The 21,828-nt window shown below is 39.4% G+C and overlaps 1 protein-coding gene across 3 annotated transcripts in view; it reads left to right on the top strand.

Annotated features, from left to right (window-relative positions):
• Nucleotides 1-21,613, top strand: part of LOC132825547 (protein tweety homolog 3-like) — a 303,535-nt gene extending 281,922 nt beyond the window's left edge. Inside the window, exon 15 of one of the 3 annotated variants that reach the window (XM_060840923.1) lies at nucleotides 17,331-21,613. Coding sequence is in view for 1 of the 3 variants with exons in the window: in XM_060840924.1 (XP_060696907.1) it covers nucleotides 17,331-17,396 (66 nt within the window). In the remaining 2 variants the exon portion in view is untranslated. The remainder of the gene's footprint in view (nucleotides 1-17,330) is intronic. The other 2 variants (XM_060840924.1, XM_060840925.1) reach the window with 2 other exon arrangements.
• The last annotated feature ends 215 nt before the right edge of the window (nucleotides 21,614-21,828 follow it).

Here is a 21,828-nt window from a genome sequence, read left to right as displayed (position 1 = left end):
TGATGTATTGATATGGGAAACATATCCTTGTTATTTCGAAAATTCATAGTTAAGATCCACAGGAAGGCTATAACATTCTGTTAAACCTTACTATTTTAACATTAGACCAAATGGATTAGTACAAGTACTGTTGACTTTGTACTATCCTTACTAAAGTTTTTTAACAAGAACCCCTCTGACATCTTTCACTAAAGGTTAGATTACATGATGAGGCCATTATTTCAAAGAAATGTTTAAAAGATCATAAATTAATGATACCAATTATGTGACATCCCTGTTATATGCTTGTATGCACACCAAGGAATGCAGAAAATGTAGGTGGCCACGGAAACATAGCTTGAACACTTGAGCACTGTGATAGCCTTTTGTTGCACCAGAATGATCTTAATTTTATAATTTTTTTTGTTTGCTTAGAAAATGCTATAAAATGTTTTGTTTCCATGTTTTTCTACTTGTGATTTGTGAAAATGCAAAATTTGAACAGGAGGAACGTAATGATATTGCTATATTTCAAAGACACTTCAAATTTTGTTCTTTTAGTTGTTGTTTCTTCAATTATAGTGGTTCTAATTTCCTGCAATAAATCCTGTGCTGCACTTTTTTTTCATTCAAGGGATGAGGACATCGCTGGTTGGCCAGCATATATTGTCCATCCCTAATTGCCCAGAGGACAGTTAATAGTCAAATTGCTGGGGTCTGGAAACACATGTAGGCCAGACCAGGTAAGGATAGCAGTTTCCTTCCTTAAAAGACATTTGTGAATCAGATGTGTTTATCCAACAATCAGCAATGGATTCATGGTCATCATTAGACTGTTAATTGCAGATATTTTTTATTGAATTGTATGTGGCAGAATTTGAATTCAGCCCCAGAACTTTATCTGGGTCTCTGGACTAACAGTCCAGCAATAATACCACTAAGCCCTTGCCTCCCCGAATAGTGTTCCAAATGGAAACTGAAGTTTACTTTGTCATGTGTTGGCATCTTTAAACTAAAGTTCACATCTTTACATAAATTGCATTGGTGAAAAATCTTCTGTATTGCAATACTGAAAGAACTGATAGTGAGGGCGTGGTTTATACATCAGCTAAATTATAGTGCCCACTATAATATGTTGCCTTCTGGTTAACGTGTAGGGAAATGTGCAAAATGCAGTAAATAATAGATATTACTGCTTCCAATTGCACTTCGTTTACAATATTTACTTGCTTAATCAGCCTAAAAAGACATTGGGGTATAACATTTTTGAGTATGTAGTCAAATAATTAAGGAAAGGATTTTATTGCTGATTTTTTTTTCCTTTTTAACACAGGAATTTGAAAAGGATTAAGCAAATTAAAATAAAAATCTGATCCGTAGCCACATTGAGTGCAAGTCTAAAGAATATGTTGGGACATTGCACAAACCCTGCTTGGAAGATTTGGTTATGATATATGCTTTGGTCAAGGCTGCAGAAAACAGCAACAAGAACTATTCCAAGTAACCACTGAAGGAATTTAAGAAGCACTAGCCATACAGTGCAGGAAAAAACAAAATGAAGTGGAATCTCACTTGAGATTATTGAATAACTCATTCAACCCTAGTGTTACAGCACTGAAGGAGACCTATTGTCATTCTCCAGGCTCTTTGAATAGGCATGATGACTTCCTGCCATTCTCCTATCTTTCCCCAAGACCTTGCATATTGTTTCTACTTAAATAATTATTCAATGCCTTATTGAATCCTTCCATGAAACCTGCTTCTACCGCATTTTCAGGCAGTACGTTATGAACCGCAAGGATACTTGTGTAGAAAAGCTTTTTCTCACATGACATTTGCTTCTTTTGCAAATCTGTGCCCCCTTGATCTTGATTTTTTTATAAATGGCAACATTTCTCCATATCTACTCTACCCATTCTTCTTATGATTTTGAAAACTTCTTTCAGCTCTCCTGTAACCACTTTTTCTCCAATGAGAACAGCTTCTCCAATTTATACCCATAACCGAACATCCTTGTCCTTGGAACCATTTGTGTAAATCTGTTCTCGATCATTCACAGCCTTATAGTGTGGCACCCTAAAATGAACAAAGTTCTCCACTGCTGAGGTCTACCAAGTGAAGGCAACATCACCTCCTTCCTGTTGTGCTCTGTGCCCTTTATTAATAAAGTCGAAGATATTGAATGTTTTATGAAATGCTGCCTCTACATGTCTTGCCATGTTCAATAATCTGTGCACATGTACATACAGATTGCTTTGTCTCTGCAGCCCCTTTAGAATTATTCTATTTTGTCTATCCGTGTTCTTCTAAGCAAAAGGCATCACCTTGTCACTTTTCTGTATTAGATGTCATTTGCCAACTATCCACTAACTGCACTATCTTTTGAAGTTCTACTTTGTTTCATTGGTCATGCTGTGCTTCCAAGTTCTCTATTGTCTATAAACTTGGAAATTGTTCCCTGCACACCAAGATGCAGATCATTAATGTTATGTTCAAAAAAACAAGGGTGTTTATACTGATCCCTTGGGAACATAATGAATGAAATCCAATTGGGAGTAGGCCATTGCATTCCGCAAGCCTGCCCTGCTATTCAACAAGATCATTACTGATCTGCCTCCGGCCTCAACTCCATGCTAGCTCCTCCTAGCCCTTTAATTCTTTACTAATTAAAACTCTACCTGTTGTCTTAAGTTTATTCAGTGTAGTAGTGTCCACGGCACTCTGATATAGTGGATTTACAGATTGATGACCCTTTTTTTGATTAGATTAGATTCCACACTTACAGTGTGGAAACAGGTCCTTCGGCCCAACAAGTCCACACCGACCCTCCGAAGAGCAACCCACCCAGACCCATTCCCCTACATTTACCCCTTCGCCTAACACTACAGGCAATTCAGCATGGCCAATTCACCTAATCTGCACATTTTTGGTCTGTGGGAGGAAACTGGAGCACTCAGAGGAAACCCACGCAGACACTGGGAGAATGTGCAAACTCCACACAGACAATTGCCTAAGGCGGGAATTGAACCCGGTTCTCTAGCGTTGTGGGGCAGCAGTGCTAACCACTGGCCCACCGTGAGAGAAGTAATTCCTCCTCCTCTCTGTTCTAAATTTGCCAACCATTAGCCGAAAACTATGACCTCTCGCTGTGGTTGTGGGTGTGGACAAAACCGAATATATTCAGAAAGCACAGAAACTACTGGCAGATACCGACGCCTACCTACAGAGGGAGTATGACCCCATGCCACAGTTAACCAATAGAATAAACAACACACTACAAAACCTACAAAACAAACTGGCTGAAAACCAGGACTGATCTACAAAGGATGAAACCAGAAAGCACCAAGACTCCAAGGTTTTACAGATTACCCAAGGCACACAAACCAGACATACCACTTAGACCCATTGTGGCATTTCCAGGAACTCCATCGCAAACTGGCTAAAGAACTTCAACAAAAACTGGAACATCTTATCTGTGGATTCAAACATTCCGTACAATCAAAACAGGAATTCCTAGACAACATCAAGAACATAAACTAAGGCCTCATCCTAGATCGTTTCCCCTTGTGGAACATCCACTTGCTATTATTTGTCAATCCCTTTTAACATCTTGTACATCTCAATTAGATATTCTGTCATTCTTCACAACTCAAACTAAGATTTTACGTGATCTGGAACGTAGTGCCTGAAACAATGGTGAAAACCGATTCAGTGACAACTTTCAAAAGCGAGCTTCTGGATAATGGGAAATGGACAGCAGAATGGGTCTAACTGAATAACCTTTTCAAAGAGCGAACACAGAGACTGCCAAATGGACACCCATGTTACAACACTCAGGATTACTTTTAAAACAATAGCTGTATTATTCCTATTTTATATAGTCTTTTGATTGAAGCATTTAACCCCAATGCGCCCTGCCTGCTCTCCCAATCTCCTCTGGGCCAATTTTCCAAAACAACTAGGAAAACTTTCCCTGTATTCTGGCCAACGTTAATCTCCTAAAATAGAATATCTCATCATTTTTGGTGGGATATTGTGTATAAATTGGACTGTGTGAGATCTTACAAATTAATGAAATCGAATCCTTCATAGTTAATATTATTCATTTTAAATTAGACTTTAAAATAAATGTATTAATGGGTTTTGCTGGCCAGGACCCAGAAAAATAAATACAAAGGTAACATGTTGGCTCATGGACCTCCATCCCTCCCTCATACACGACACGCCAGATATGCCACACCCATGCAGGCGTGTGCACACAGACATGCATGCAACAGGCGCACCATACATCACATCAGAGTCGACATGCACACAACCCCTTCACTCCCTTTACACACCAACCTACTCTCCAGAAAATCCCAGTGCCACCCCCAGACTGTCACCACACACAGGCACATAACGCAGAGGTACACATGCTCCTGTCTCCTTTTTCTTGAAAATCAAATGTTTGTCTGCATTTGCTGTTAAAGGTTGTTATCATCCCTGCTTCTACCATATCCCCAGGCAACACATTTCAGGCATCCAACCATGCTCTGTAAAAGGGGGATAGCGCCCAAATATAAGGGACTGTATTTATTTTTTCTCTTGAACAATAGACTGAAGAATGGAATTGACATTCTCCAAACAGCTAAAATATAAGTGAATATCAAGTGGAATTGTGTGATGCACACTTTAGCTGCACAAGATTGTTGCTTTTTTGGAATATTAAAATGGATACTTTGAGACAGAGCGGCAGCACAGCTTTGAATTAAGCAGAGCGCTTTAGGGAATATCTCCAGGACACCCGCACCAATCAACCACACCGCCCTGTGGCCCAACATTTCAACTCCCCCTCCCACTCTGCCGAGGACATGGAGGTCCTGGTCCTCCTTCACTGCCGCTCCCTCACCACCAGATGCCTGGAGGAAGAACACCTCATCTTCTGCCTCGGAACACTTCAACCCCAGGGCATCAATGTGGACTTCAACATTTTCCTCATTTTCCCTTCCCCCACCTCATCCTAGTTCCAAACTTCCAGCTCAGCACTGTCCCCATGACTTGTCCTACCTATCTATCTTTTTTTCCACTTATCCACTCCACCCTCCTCCCTGACCTATCACCTTCATCCCCTCCCCCACTCACCCATTGTACTCTATGCTACTTTCTCCCCACCCCCACCCTCCTCTAGCTTATCTCTCCACGCTTCAGGCGCTCTGCCTTTATTCCTGATGAAGGGCTTTTGCCCGAAACGTCGATTTTGCTTCTCCTCGGATCCTGCTGTGCTCTTCCAGCATCACTAATCCAAAATTTGAATTAAGCAGGCAGATTTTCTGATGGTCAGATAGTTGTTATTGCCTCATAAATGAGAGTTGCATGAAAGGACATTGCAGGGTCCCCATCCTAGCAGACTATACAACAATTGCTAAGGAAATTGAAGGTTAGCGAGTTTTGAGAAAATTTGTAGCTGTAGTTGAGGTTCTGGGTGTAGGTTTGCTCGCTGAATTGAGTTTTGTTTTGTCACTATAGTAGGTAACATCCTCCTTGAGCCCCCGGTTGGTGGCATGTCCCGCTTTCTAGTTATGTGTTTAGGTTTCCTTGGGTTAGTAATGTCATTTCTTGTGGTGACATCATTTCCTGTTTTTTTCTCGGGGGGGGGGAAGCTGGTAAATGGGACCCATGCCAATATGTTTGTTAATAGAGTTCTGGTTGGAATACCATGCTTCTCGGAATTCTCATGCGTGTCTCTGTTTGACTTGTCCAAGGATGGATGTATTGTCCCGGTTGAACTGGTGTCCTTCCTTCTCTGTATGTAAAGATACTAGTGAGACTGGGTCTTTTTTTTTTGTGTGGCTACCTGATGTTCATGTATCCTGGTGGCTAGTTTTCTGCCTGTTTGTCTAATGTAGTGTTTGTTACAGTTCTTGCAAGGTATTTTGTAAATGACATTAGTCTTGTTTTTGTTGTCTGTATAGGGTCTTTAAAGTTCATTAGCAGCTGTTTTAATGTATTGCTGGGTTTATGGCTACCATGATGCTAAGACGTCTGAGTAGTCTGACAGTCCTTTCCAAGATGTCTTTGATGTAGGGGAGAGTGGCTAGGTTTATGCACGTGTTTTGCTGCTTATTTGGGTTTGTTGCTGAGAAATTGGCAGACTGTATTCATTGGGTAGTGAGACTATGGGTCTGAGCAGGGTTTTTGAACTTTGGGTAATCTGTAGAAGCATGGTGTGTTGGATCCATCTGGTTTTATTTTTTGGAAGTCGGTCTTGTTAATTTCTCCAAATTTCTGAAGTTTTTTGAGTAGGGCTGTGATTCGATTCTCTAGTTTTTGGGTCGGTTCTACCACCACCTGTTGGTAAATGTTGGTTTCTGCAAAAAATGAAACTAGACGGATTCAACACACCATGCTTCTACAGATTACCCAAAGTTCACAAAGCTGGAGCCCCATAGTCTCACTACCTGGAACATCAACCTACAAATTGGTCAAGGAGTACACCAAAGTCTAAAACACTTAGTAGAACACTCACGCTACTCCATCCACTGCACCCAAGAATTCCTGAATACCATCAAAGAAACCAAGATAAAAGAGGATGAAATAATGATCTCCTTTGACGTAACAGCCATGTTCACATCCATCATTATCAACCTGGCCAAGGAAACACTGACCACACAATTAGAACAATCAAAGACACATACACCAAACACCACCAACTTCATCAGCAAGGACAACATCATCAAGCTAGTGGACATATGCCTTACCACCCACTTCACCTGCAACAACAAAACCTACAGACAAACCAATGGAACACTCATGGGATCTCCAATATCAGGGTTCTTAGCAGAGGCAATAATGCAGAGACTCGAACAAAAGCTCTGCCAACCATCCAACTCAAACTTTGGGTCCGCTACATGGATGACACCTTCGTCACCACTAAATGAAACAAATTAGAGGAAATCTTCAAGACCATCAGCAGTGGTCCATCAGTCGTTAGCGCTGCTGCCTCACAGTGCCAGAGACCCGGGTTCACTTCCCACCTCAGGTGACTCTCTGTGGATTTTGCATATTCTCTCCACGCCTGCATGGGTTTCCTCCGTGTGCTCCGGTTTCCTCCCACTATCCAAAAATGTGCAGGTTAGGTGAACTGGCATAAATTGCCAGTGGTGTTAGGTGTAGGGGAATGAGTCTGGGTGGGTTGCGCTTCGGTGGGTTGGTGTGGACTTGTTGGGTTGAAGGGCCTGTTTCCACACTGTAAGTAATCTAATACACTTACTGGCATAAAATTCACTAAAGAGGAGGACTACAACAACAAACTGCCATTAAATGAAAGTAAATTGCTGCAGATGCTGGAAAATCTCAGCAGGTCTAGCAGCATCTGTAAGGAGAAAAAAGATCTAATGTTTTGAATCTAACTGACCCTTTGTCAAAGCTGCCATTCCTAGATGGCACAGTAGAGCAAACAGCCAATGGGGAACTTCAAACCAGCGCCTACAGAAAAACAACACATATGGACTAAATACTGAACTACAGAAGCAATCATCCCAACACCCAGAAACAAAGCTGTATTAGAACATTATTTCAATGAGCCACCATACACTGCAGCACACCTCTACAAGCGTATTCAAAAAGAATGGGTACCTAATGAACACAGTCTGCAGATTTCTTAGCAACAAACCCAATCAAGCAAACAAAACACATCCAAAAGCCCTAGGCACTCTCCACAACATTAAAGACATGTTGGAAATGACTTCCAGACTACTCAGACTTCCTGGCATCATGGTACTCCACAAACCCACTGACACACGAAAACAGCAGCTAAGGAACTTGAAAGACTCTATACAAACAAAACTAATGTCATTTACAAAATACCCTGCAAGAATTGTAACAAATACTACATTAGTCAAACAGGCAGAAGACTAGCTACCAGGATACATGAACATCAACTAGCCACAAAAAAACATGACCCACTCTCACTAGTATCCTTACATACAGATGAGGAAGAACTTCACTTTGACTGAGACAACACATCCATCCTTGGATAAGCCAAACAGAGACACGCATGAGAATTCCTAGAAGCAAGGCATTCCAACCGGACCTCTTATTAACAAACACATTGACTTTGATCCCATTTACCACCCTCTGAGAAAATAACAGGAAATGACATCAACCCAAGGAAACCTAAACACATAAATAGAAAGCAGGCCATGCCACCACCAGAAGGCTCACTGATGATGTTACCTACTATGGTGACAAACCGTTTGAAAACGACTTGCAGCTCAGCAAGCAAATCTCCATCCAAATGGAAGATTCTGCTGAGCAATTCCTCAATGCCTGGAACCTGCTGAAATTTTTCATTAAAATTTGAGACTTTAGAGCTTCCAAAGCAATTAAGTAAAATAGAAGATGGAACAGTACAGCACCTAAGCAAACCATTTGGCCCACCGTGTCGGTACCACGCACAATGCCATTCTAAACTAATTACATCTGCCTCCACATGGTGTGTAAATATCTATTCCCTGCTTATTCACGTCTTTGCATTTGCTGTAAAGTATTGTTATCGTCTCTGCTTCTTCCACATCTCCTGGCAGCACATTTCAGGCACCCAACCATGCACTGTTTAAAAAAAAACTTTCCTCACACATCTCCTTTAAACTTTCCCCTTCTTACCTTAAACCTACGCCTCCTAGTATTTGACATTTCCACCCTGGGGAAGAGACTCTGACTATCCAACCTAATCACGCCTCTCATAGTTTTATATACTTCTATCAGGTTACCCCTCAGCCTCTAATGCTATACTGAAAGCAATCCAAGTATGTCTAACCTCTCCTTAAAGCTAATACATTGCAATCCTGGTAAATCTCTTTTGCACCCTCTCCAAAGACTCTACTTCCTTCCTATGTTGTGGTGACCAGAACTGTACGCAGTGCTCCAAATGTGGCCAAACTAAAGTCTTGATATATCTGCAATGGTTGCCATTTTCAATAGATTTGGCCTTATAACCCAAAATCAGTCTGTATATCAATGCTCCTAAGAGTCCTGTTATTTATTATATGCTTCCTTTTTGCACTGGGCAACCATTTCTTGACTAAACATTCCAACTGGTCTTTTTCCTGCTATATCATTTGTAAAACTTTCTGACAATCCACAACTCTACCAATTTTTGCGTTGTCTGAAAAATTACGAATCAGACCACCTGCATTTTCATCCAAACCAAATCTTTAATAGTCCAAATCACATAAAGACAACATCCCCAGCCTTACCTATATCAATTACCTTTGTCACTTTCTCAAAAAACTCAAATCAAATTTATGAGACAAAACTTCCCTTGCATAAAACTATGCTGACTGTTCTTAATAAGTACGTTCTAAAGTCATAGACACCTGCAGCATGGAGACAGGCCCTTTGGCCCAAACTAGTCCATGCCAACCAAAATGTCCATCAACGCTAACCCCATTTCCTTGCATTTGGTCCATATCCTTCTGAAACTTTCCTATCTATGTACTTGTCCAAATGCCTTTAAATGTTAATATATCCACCTCAACCACTTCCACTGGCAGCTCATTCCATATGCGTACCACCCTCTGTGTACCCTCAGGTTGCCCTCAGGTTCCCACTTACTCTTTGCCCTCTTACCAGAAACTAATGCCCTCTGGTCCACGATCCCCCAACCCTGGGAAAAAGACTGAGTGCATTCACCCTATCCATACCTCTCATGATCTTATACACTTCTATAAGGTTCCCCCTTCCGTGCGCGAAAGAAAAAGGTCCTAGCTTGTCCCTTGAGTCTTGGCAACATCATTGTAAATGTTTTCTGTACCCTTTCCAGCTTAATAACCTCCTTCCAAAGCTGAACACAATTCTCCAAGTGCAGTTTCACCAATATCATGCATAACTGTAACATAACTTCCCAACTTCTATATCAGTGCTCTGACTGATGAAGGCCAGTGTGCCAAAAGCCTTCTTACTGCTCTATCTATCTGTGACCCCACTTTCAGGAAACCATGTACCTGAACTCCAAGGTCACTCTGTTCCATTATACTCCCTAAGGCCCTACCATTCACCATGAAACCCCTCTGGATTAGTGGTGCTGAATGAGCACAGCAGTTCAGACAGCATCCAAGGAGCAGCGAAATCGACGTTTCGGGCAAAAGCCCTTCATCAGGAATTTGAAGGGCTTTTCCCTGAAACGTCGATTTCGCTGCTCCTTGGATGCTGCCTGAACTGCTGTGCTCTTTCAGCACCACTAATCCAGAATCTGGTTTCCAGCATCTGCAGTCATTGTTTTTACCACCATGATTCTCCTACCTTGATTTGACTTTCCAAAATGCACTTATCTCTATTAAACTCTATTTGCCATTTATTAGCCCACTTCCCCAGCTGATCAAGATCCTGCTGCAATTTCTGATAACCTTCCTTGATACCTGTCCATGATACCTCCTATTTTAGTGTCATCTGCAGATGCCTTGTACATTCTCATCCAAATCATTGATAGAGGTAACAAACATTAATGGGGCCAGCACCGACCCTTGAGACACACCACTAGTCTCACGCCTCCAGTCCGACAATCATTCTTCCACTATTACCCTCTGTTTCCTACCAATTGCTGATTGCATAGTCAATTTGACAGCTCCCCTGGATTTTATGCGATCTAATCTTCCAGAGCAGCCTACCATGTGAAACCTTATCAAAGGCCTTACTGAAATCCATATAGACTATGTTTACCACCTTGAAAAAGGGTTTTTGAAAAAGAAAGGTTGATTTCTAAAACTTCTTTTCTAATTCAACCAATTCTTTTCCAAATATGAATAAATCTTATCACTAAGAATCTTCTCCAATAATTTTCTTACCACTGACATAAGGTTCACCAGCCTATAATTTCCAGATTATTCCCATTGCCCTTAAAAAAAGGAAATCATTGCTGTTAACCAATCCTCTGGGACCTTGTGTGTAGCTGAAGGGGGTACAGAGATCTCTGCCAAGTCCCCAACAATCAATCCCTTGCTATTTTTTAGTATCCTGGGACAGATCCCACCAGACCCTGCGGACTTAGCTACCTTAATGTTTTTCAAGTCACCCAACACCCACTCCTCTTTAATATCAACATGTCCTGGAATATCACCATACTCCTCCCTGATCTTACCATCATCTATGTCCTCCTCCTTGGTGAATACCATTGTGGGGTACTCATTAAGGACCTCACCCACTTCCTTCAGCAACATGCTTAAATTCCCTACTTTGTCCTTGAGTGGATCTACCTTTCACTAGTTATCCTCTTGCTCCTAATATACAAATAAAATGCCTTGGGATTTTTCTTAATTTACTTGCCCAGGGCATTTCATGGACCCTATTAGCCTCCAGATCCTGTTGAAGTTCTTTGCTGATTCCTTAATGTTCATCAAGCGTATTCTGATTTCAGTTTTCTAAACCTTACATACATTTTATTTTCCTTTTTGACTAGTTTTCAATATCTCTTGTCATCCAAACTCTTCTTCAAACTCGTCATCCTTATTTTTCATCCTCATAGGAACATACTGGTCCTGAACTCTGATCAACTTCTCACAGGAACATGCTGGTCATAGAGTCATATGGCGTGGAAACAGACCCTTTGATCCATGCCAACCATAATCCCAAATCAATGTAGTTCCACCTGCTCATGGCCCATATCTCTCCAAACCATCCTATTCATGTACTTAGCTAAATGTCTTTTAGTGTTGTATTTGTTCTGAACTCTGATTAACAGTTAGTTACTCAGGAACAGTTAAAAGTACGACTTACATAATCTTAACTTTTCAACACTTCATACTTTGCATCACCCAGACCCCTTTCAGCATCCCCCCTACTTAAGCTTCTGGAAGCTGACTTGCAACCCTCCATGGTCCTGGCATGATCCAATTTCTCACTCCCCATTCTGCCCACCTGGCTCCTTATCCTGACTCAACCCCACCACCACCCATGTGTTTGTTCACTCTCCCAGCACCCTAACATCACACTTACGTAATATATTTGCTGTTGACAGCAGCAGTCAAGGTGGCTGTGAAGACCTTTGTTTCAAAATATAGCAGCTGACTGCTGTGGAAAAAAAAAGGCGTGGTTTACCTTCTGACAGCTTTAAACTACAAAAGAACTGTCAGCATGGTAGTATGGCTCCTACCCATCCAACATCTGAGGGAGATCCGAACAGAATCTCCTCTCAGACGTGCAGAGCTCTCTTCTTTAATAGAGTGTCAATCTGTACAAAATTAGAAAATCTAGCCCAAATTGCCAATTGGCAGCCTTCAAATTGGTCCAACTATAGTTTGTCATAGAATGGAGTTCAGTGCACTCAGAGACATCCAAAAGCCTACAAACAAGCAATATTTCTGTGTGTGTGTGTGTGTGTGTGTGTGTGTGTGTGTGTGAGAGAGAGAGAGAGAGAGAGAGAGAGAGAAAAAAGATAAAACTTGAAGACTCTTTAAAAAGAAACGTATGCAAAAAAAATGTAGGCCTACCCAATTAGCTGTTGACTTGATGATTAACCAACACTCTGCCGACAACATCATGTCACCATCACAAAAGAAATCCAAAGAGTTGTGAGAAGGAACTGTATGTATTGTTTCACCCATCACATTTGTGTCAATTGTCTGTCTTATGCATGACGAGGGGATTGAAAGGGGGTTTATGACCCTCTGTGTTAACTCATAGTCAGAATGCAAAATGGCTGGCCCCATTACTTATTTTCTCTACATTGATAAAGATTTGTAAGGGTATAGAGTCTTTGAATTCCGTGAGAAGAATTACCTCTAAGATTTTCAAAAATTGAAGTCCTACTGCTCAAAAATAAACTGCTTAAGATGTTCGAATTCATTGTTGCCTTCTTAAGCAGTCCGCTGAGGCCAAAGGCAGAGTATGGGTCTCGAAGTGACTAAACAGTCTGGATGCTGGGTCTGCAAATCCAGCCGCAGGTGTGGGGCATGTGGTGACTGCTGAAGCGAGTGAATGGAATGCTCAAGTTTTCACACCCTCCTTCTGCTGTTTGTACTTAACCTTCACTTTGAACCTTTAGAGATGCACATAATTTGTGGGGGTTTTTTTGTGAACGCTCTCTCCCGCGCCCCCCCCCACTTGGTCTGTCTTGAGTTAGAGATTCCCATGAGTTGGTTGGGATATATTTCTTTTCAGTGAAATGTTTGAAGATGTCTCTGCCTTCCTGTCAACTGTTGGCTTTAGATTAGATTATTTCCCTACAGTGTGGAAACAGGCCTTTTGGCCCAACCAGTCCACACCGACTCTCTGAAGAGCAACCCACCCAGACCCATTTGCCTCTGACTAATATACCTATCGCTATGGACAATTCAATGAAGGGAGAGAGTTTGTGGAGTCTTGTGTTGGACATGTAGACTATGTGCAGCTGATTGTCCAAACCAGAGTCTTGATGCTGGTGATGTTGGCCGGACAGAGGACATTGCTATCATGATGTCTATTTTGCCAACAGATTTGCAAGATTTTGCAGAAATTGCTGGTGATTCTTAAGTAATTCAAGGTCCCTTTTGTGTACAGAAGGTTGGGTATTACTACTGTCCTGCAGACTATATGCTTGATGGTGTTCAGATTCCAGGTATGTCAATCAGGCTGTTTCCTAAGGGTCTGGACTCTCTACCAGTACTCCTTTGTAACTGGCTGAGACACCCTTGTGTTGCATTATGACTGGTTGAAGTTACTTCAGGAGGGAGAAAGTAAATTTTGAGAGTTTTTCCTTTCAGCTTAATTTATTGAACTGACCACTTTAACTACTGTGCTGACTGCTGTTTGAAAGAGATGAAGAAAACATTTAACTCTTCTTTAAATTTAGGGAGTAAATCGGCAAACTTCATTACTCTGGTCCTTAAGTCTGAGGTTCCTTCAACAATGCCTCCTTCATTGGGCATGTTGGAGTTCTCCCCTTCAGCTTGAGCTACTTCAATTTAAACTCCTTCTTGCTTAACCTTTCTTGGAAGTTAGTCACTTTTTTTTGATATTCTTAGCTGCCTCTTTCCTTTATTTTTGTGTTGGAATCTAATCTCTGCTGCTCTAATGTTAATTTGTCTGTTTCAGTTTCTCACTTTCTTCTTCTGGGTACTTTGCCACCAGTTTTGTCATTTCTGGTTCCCTAATTTTTGGCAGAACTCCACTTCCAAGTGTGAAACTACACCTTTTCATTCCTATAATGACACTGCCTTTAACTTCTCAGATCTTATCTTACCCTGTTCAAAAGAAGTGTTGATGTCAAACATTAGTACTGAAGACGTAAGAAAGATAACTTTTAGTATTTGTTTAAAAGCTACTGAAGGAACAATTTACTTTCCCCATTTCTATTCCATTCTTAATGTGTGGGAATTCTCCCAGATGCCAAGCCCCAATTTAATACCTGGTCACCCTGAGAAAGATAATAAGACCATTGGAAATAAGATAGAGTTAGATTAGATTAGATTTCCTACAATGTGGAAACAGGCCCAACAAGTCCATACCGACCCTCCGAAAAGTAACCCACCCAGACCCATTCCCCTCTGACTAATGCACCTTACACAATGGGCAATTTAGGATGGCCAATTCATGTGATCTGCACATCTTAGGACTGTGGGAGGAAACCGGAGCACCCGGAGAAAACCCACGCAGACTCTGGGAGAATGTGCAGACTCCATACAGACAGTTGTCCGAGGCTGGAATCGAACCTGGGATCCTGGTGCTGTGAGCAGCAGTATTAACCATTGAGCCAGTGTGCCCCCCCCAGCAATTTGTCAAATTTTCACCCACTTCCTTCACCTGTCAATAAAAGATGTGATATCAAGCATATGGTCATACTGCAAAATTAAAAAGGATTAATTTCTTGCATAAAGGACAGTAAAGGAATGTGCAATTTAGAGTCCTGTGATGGCCTTTGAAGTTTAAGATTTAAAGTAGAGATCAGGCTGATTCACTGGTTCTTGGGGGCAATCAGCAGTAGCACATGTAATTATTTAGTAGTTCTCAGTGCTTCTTTGTGATTGTTCCTTTGGGAAACGAGCCAGAATCTTCACAAAAGAGATGGGGGAGGAGAGTTCACAGCTTCACATGGAGTAATTTCCAGAAGCTTTGGAACCACTCTTGAAATACTGATTCAAGTATGTATTTCCAAGAGTGATTTTCAATATTAATCTGTCTGTGACAGCCACAATCGAATGTCTGGTACTTTGTATTTGTCTTCCTACAGTTGTTATAAATTATGATGCCTTGACTCCATCCCACTATACCCTGGCATCATTCTTTTATTCTCACCTTCAATTTGTGGTATTGCCCACTTTAGTCATTTTGTGTTGTCTCAATCCAACTTGTAACAGTTCTAAAACGTTGAAATTTAACTTCCAAATATAGGTATAATGTGACATCTATTTCATTGAAGCATATTGCAGTTAAAATAAATCACTTTGGGCTTTTCAACAAGCTTTCATCCACAATAAAAAGCTTTAAATGAGAAAATAATAATAGCTCCTGGTACTGAGGAATTTGTTAAATTTGTAAATTCAGGTAACCTTGTCTCAATTTTCTGACTGCTGAACTAAGGAAATTTTTTTGTGATGCTGATTTTATTTGATCTTCGTGTCTGCCTTCTCTGCTTTGCTCTTCTTCCTAAATTTTCTGAAGACCAAAACCAAAGTCCTACTTTAGTATCTCTGACCTGTTTGTCTACCAAATCAAGCCTTTTATAGAAAGGGCACCAGGTTGTTCCTGTGAAAAACACTGAGTATTACTAAAGAAAATTTTAACGGTGAGCATTTTTTCCTTGAAATGTCATGCTACCACATTTTAAGCTTCTATAAAGTTGAGTTTTTTTTCCCACCCTGGAATGTAAGTCATTGCAAGTCATTTGTTTTGTGAGTATAGTATTTGCTTGAATTTGTTAGGTAGATCTTATAACTTCAGGTGTAACATAATTAGTAGATGCTGTGTGAAAACAGATCACCTTTGTGAGACACTGAATTCATTACGTATGAGTCAATACTTATTAGTGTGGTCATTGATCTAAGTCAGAGTTTATTTGTCATTATTTATCAGTAATTTCGTATTAATTCCACACGTTTATAGTTTTGTTTCTAGGAGTTTTATTGGTATGAGTGGTAAGTCCTACTTATGATGTCCATGTATAATTATTCATTCATGAATTGCACAGGAGAAACCTCCAGTTCTGTGACATCTTACTTATTTAATTCTTCATTTGTTTTCATGAATTATTAGTAAACTGTACTCTAATAATTTGATGCACTTTCCCTTAACCATAGTATCTCTGTCAAGTTCGCTTTTTGCAGTTATTTCCACAGTTATTTGATCATCATTTTAACACTCCATTTGGTGAGCTACAATTACCAAAGCAAATGTCAGTTGACAGCTTTTCAGTGTGGAGAATCACTAATGTAATCCTCCTTTTGAATTCTCTATATTTAATGGAACAAGAGCTTTTGAATCAGGATCTTCTACTTATTGAATCATTTCATTTTGTCATTTCCAAAAACAGTCAGCACAAGCATGGGAGAAGGTTGCATGCTGATTGTTGGGGAAAAAACAATGATTGTTTGAGCATAATGTTTGTAGTGTCCCTCTTGTTCCTTTTGCCTCTTTTCCCACCCCACCCCACTCCACCTCCACTGCACATGCTTATTGAACTATGAAGGTACCTCTATGAATATATTCTGTTGGTATTTGAAAGCTGAACCAATTTGTGAGGCAGGTTGTCCATGCAAGCAACTCAAGATAGTCTCTGCTTGTCTTGTCCTTCTGAGAAAAGTAATTACCAACTTGTGTTCTACTTTCTCTCCTAAGCAGACTTTTATCAAGGCCTTGGTACAATTACTGCCTTTCACTGCCCATTTTAATGAGCATGGTGACATTAAGTACACAACTACATGTGGCTAAACATGTTTGTTTCACAAACCTTTTAACTGCTTATATGACAGTCTCCTGGTTGCATCTGTCCATAATTTCAAACATCTGTGAAGATTGCTATCTGCAAATGTAATGAGTTGAACTTGGATGTTATGGCTTGAGAGCCAAATACCTCGCCATAAACAGACCTGAAACCAACAGCATCCACTAAGACTTGTGGAGAAGAAAGGAGAAAACTGGAACTTCCGCATGTCCAATGCCGCTAATACAGTTTTACTAACTTAATGAGAACAGCACTATTCTATCAGTTGTACATCATCCTGGGAGTTAAGGCAATATTCAGAATGATGCCTCAGAGAGGCTGGGTTGTTGTTTCTTTGAATTGTGCTAATTTGCAACCCATGAATTGAGGGAAATTGTATTTTTATGAAGGTGATATAGATGCATTAAGTTTACACGGTATTTAATATCTTGTTAACTTGGACACTCCTATTTCCTCACAGTACTCGAACAGCATGAGAGCCAAATACCTCGCCACAAACAGGCCTGAAACCAACAGCATCCACTAAGACTTGAGGAGAAAAGGAAAAAACTGGAACTTCCGCATGTCCAATGCCACTAATACAGTTTTACTAATTTAATGAGAACAGCACTATTCTATCAGTTGTACAGCAAAAGTAGATTAGTGGTTACTAGGAATGAATAATTTTGCCAAACTAAATTGTGGTAAGACTGCATAGGAGATGTGTACCGTCAGATTTGTAGATGCTGCACAACCTTATCAGTCCCAATATTGCATTTTACATCATTCCAGTTTGCTTCAATTTAAGGTTCTCTCATTTCTATATTGCAACAGGGATGCCAGGGTACATAGGTGCACCAGTCTATCACCATGAACAAAACCACAATAAACTGTGTCAGGTTGTTTTCACGTTGTAATAATTGTAAAGCGCACCAATCGCTGTAGATCAATAAACAATAATTCAGAACAAGACAATGTTTTTATTTATCTGGATAAGTTCCCAAGAGGATATGCCAACATATTAACAGAAGCAATGATGATATTAATTGTTTGTGATTGCCAAAAGTGCAAAGTATTGTGGCGTCCCTAAGATTTTGAAAGAGGAATGTGGAGAGACATTACAGAATTAATGGTGAAGCCTGTGGTCTTTTAGGTTCAATGTGGTTGTAGTATTACTTCTAACCACTTTTAAGTTGAAATAGTAGGGGCGATACCTGTGAAGAGGGTATTTATTACCACAGGGAGTTGTGCAAAATATTGGGAAAATGCACTAAATCACCTCTGAAAACCAGCAAAATGTAGGTCACTGATCAGTAATCAACATGGCTAATCTGATTTTTGTTATCACTGAAAATGCATGTCTTCTGGATTAGAAACTGTTTCTAATCTTTGAAAAAAATCAGATCAAGAAATTTCCCGTTCTGGCAAGTGCATGTTTTCAGTATTTTTTGATAAGTATTTTAATCTGTTGCACATAAGATCCTTCAGTACTCTTTTGTTTTAATTTTGTTCTTTTTTAATTGTATTGCAGTAGACGCAGTACCTGTAGTTTAGCTACTGTTTTTATTAGTTGTATTAAAGGTGCAATTTCTTGTGCTTTAACTTGCACAGGCATTTTTTATACATCAGTTTATCTGATTTTAATTGGCTCAAAGTTGTACATTGCTGGGAACAGATCAATGCATCTAACCACATGACGATGAAGCACCTTTGCAGATTATAGAATAGCTGCATTTCCTCTAAGTCTCAGTTTTGTGGAATATTACAAGGTTTAAGTAGTACTGTATGATAACAAGAATTGAATTATTTACTTTTACTGGATAAATTATAGCCTTTAAAATTTTTCCTCACTACTTATTGTAGTCTTGGAGGGGAGCGGGGGAAGAGTAACCACGAGCCTGAATCATGACAATCCACCGTTCGGTGATTCTGCTGATGTTTAACGATGGTGCTGTTTAACAATCTAATCAGCTGCTTAAAGAACACAGTGTGGCAATTCTGTCATTCAGATTCAGAATGAAACATTCCAACTTTGATTTTGGTTGATTTTGTGTAGTGTCAAAAGGAATTAAAATGCTCAAAGTTTAGATAAGGATTCGAACTTCTGGAAGATTCTTTCAGAAAAATAAATTATTTTCTACTTCAATGTTCTTGACAGCTGAGCAATAACATGCCACAGATTTCACTTAAACCTGAATGAAACATTCCAAATGTCTAACCTCTGAACCAATTATATGTTTAGTATGTTCTTGTGCAAAGTATTCAAAATGTGAATTAATTTTAATGATACCACAGCTACAGGAAGATTTGGTTTTTCTCCTAACATTTAGATATTAAATCTAAAGAGTAATCTATACTTGGAGACGAGAGTGCTGCTGTTAGATTTCCAGAATCTCGTGGATTAAATTCTGAGAAAAAAAAACAAATTGGGAACATTTATTGTGTACGCTAGAATGAATAATTTGAATGTTGATATCTTAAAATCCTTTTTTGGGAAGAATTGTTCGATAACCTGCAACAAATTTAACCATGTTTAACCACTTGATATCCAGTTCTATTACTTTTTGCTTGCAGTCTTGATCATGCTTACCAAAGTGGAGCATTTCTAATGTAGATTTGAAACATCTAGTGATTTGTTATCCACCAAAGTGAAATCTGGAATTGAAATTCATGAAACTTGTCCAAGTTATTGAAGTACAGACATTAGTTTTCACTGCAGTAAATCTTGTGTTTTACATCATCACCTGCTTTGGTTTCCATAGCCTTTCCTCCAGTTCTATGATGAGGCATTGCTTTGCCCAGCTACGAATGACCAATGTTGTCCTAAATAGGTCTCTGCTTTGCAGTCTGATTCAGCTTTTCAGAAACTGAACGGTTATGCACAAACGTTTGCTACAACACTGACACTTGTCCTGAATTAGAGTGACGCACCCTGAAATTGTGCTTCAAAAAATAAACTGAGCCACATTCTGCAGCAGCAAAATAGAGTTCTTCACTATAAAAGCAATGTCTAAATTTCACTACAGATAAATATAAAACAAAACTCACAAGAAATATATTAGTTGTATATTACTTGGAAGTTGGGGAAGGGAATTATGAAGAATGAGCTTGAATTCGGTGTATACTGGGATTTATAAAGTTTTCTTTGTGTTTTGGAAATTTTGTCCATTGAGCAACATACTGGACAGGTTTTCCACTTCATTCAGCTGAGCCTGACTTGTTCTCTGCAGGATAATCAAGAGAAGATTGGTGTATTCAACTGCAAGTATGCACTTGTTCTTGACCGTTTTCAGAAGCACAATCTTGCTTTAATTCTGTGAAGCGCGGGTTTCCACAGTTTATCTTTTTACACCTTGGAAAGCACATACCAACCATGCAACCTTGAAAATGTGAATGCTGGAGACACTTGGGTGTAAACATTGACCATCAACCTGGACCTTGTGGTGATTGTAAGATATTTGCTGTGAATTTCCTAAGCATTGCAGGTTTAACCTTGTAGTGCCATACTCTTTATGTAGTACTTAATGTGTATTCTTGCTAGCATGGGGACTCAAATTCTGATAGATGTTTGAATTTCCAACCAGCATTTCATTTTGCCAAGTACAATTTCAAATGAACATGTTAATTTGTGACTGTGGCTAATTGAAATTTCGAACAAAATTCATAAGATATGTGGCTGTTTGCCCTGCATTTAAATATATTTTGTCACTAACTAACTGTTCAAAAAATGAGTGGAAAATAATAGGTTTGCTAGTAAAAGGATCTATTTTCAAAAGGCCTTAAGGTTGACTGCTGATATGAGATTGGAATTGGTGTAGCCAAAGAAGGCTTGGGTAATTTGATATTGGCTTTGTTTTTACAAGGTTGCAGAGTGACATGATGTGCCTTTATTGGGTGATGTTTTGCTCACTAGCTACATTGAATGTTAAACCTGCCATTACAGCAATGATGGAATTGTTACATTTAGTACAAAGTGATGATTGCACAGAAGTTGATTAATTTTTAAGCTTAAGCGTAAAAGCTTTGTCCCAGTGCAGCCACAGTTCAGCCCATTCAATTTTTCCCACCTTTCCCCTGCCCAGCAATGCTCTTTTGTTTACACTAAACTTTCTTTTTAAAAGAGGCTTTTTTTTTGTTTCAATCTAGCTCTTTAGTTTCATTTAGTCCAACAAAAAAAAATTATCTAGAATTTGCTTTCACATATTGGTAAATTACATCTGAAATAATTGGAAAATGCTGGTGGGTGAAACTTAACAATTTGAGTCCTGTATAATCGATTTAGTTACATTGTGAATCAGAGTTACTCTGTTGTATTAGTGTGACAATCCTTAAATGTTTTAATAGAAATTTTATCATTTGTAGAAAGGTATATCCGTGAATGAATATCTCTTGCACGAACAATGGGGCATTGATTGGTGAAACGTAATTTGCCTTTTAATGCAATTTTTTAACCATTTCAGACTATTTGTTGTGTAACATACAGCTTTAACTTTTACTTAATATGTAACTTAAAATCAGTAATTGTAGTATTTAGCACTAGTGTAGTTTTGTGGAGCCTGTTTTTAAAACAGCATTTTCGTTAAGAAAAATGATTGAATGATCCTGTGTACTATTGCTCTTTTTATTATTTTTGCTAAAAATTGCTCCAGCTCTTAATAGATTTATAACATTTAAAAAAAAATAAAATCTTTTCTTTCCAATGAGTAAAATGTTGTAAATGTCAAACCTGTGGTTTTCATGAGCTTGACCTCAATGTTTTCAAAATTAAAACTAATAAAGTTTGTTGGACTTGCCAGTTGTACTTGGGTCATTTATCCCGGTTCTATCAAATTAATAAAATGATTATACTTGGGCAACTTTTCCTTCTAGAACTACTTGTATTCTGATATTTTCAGGTTGTGATATGGCTTAAGTTGTTCTTCAAAAGCATTTCTTGAGACATCCATCCATCTCTTAACAGGACAAGCTGTAATAGGGCA

Source organism: Hemiscyllium ocellatum, chromosome 20 (genome assembly GCF_020745735.1).
Source record: "Hemiscyllium ocellatum isolate sHemOce1 chromosome 20, sHemOce1.pat.X.cur, whole genome shotgun sequence".
Taxonomy (NCBI): Eukaryota; Metazoa; Chordata; class Chondrichthyes; order Orectolobiformes; family Hemiscylliidae; genus Hemiscyllium; species Hemiscyllium ocellatum.
Note: the sequence above shows the minus strand (reverse complement) of the source record. Positions and strands in the feature narration are given on the sequence as shown.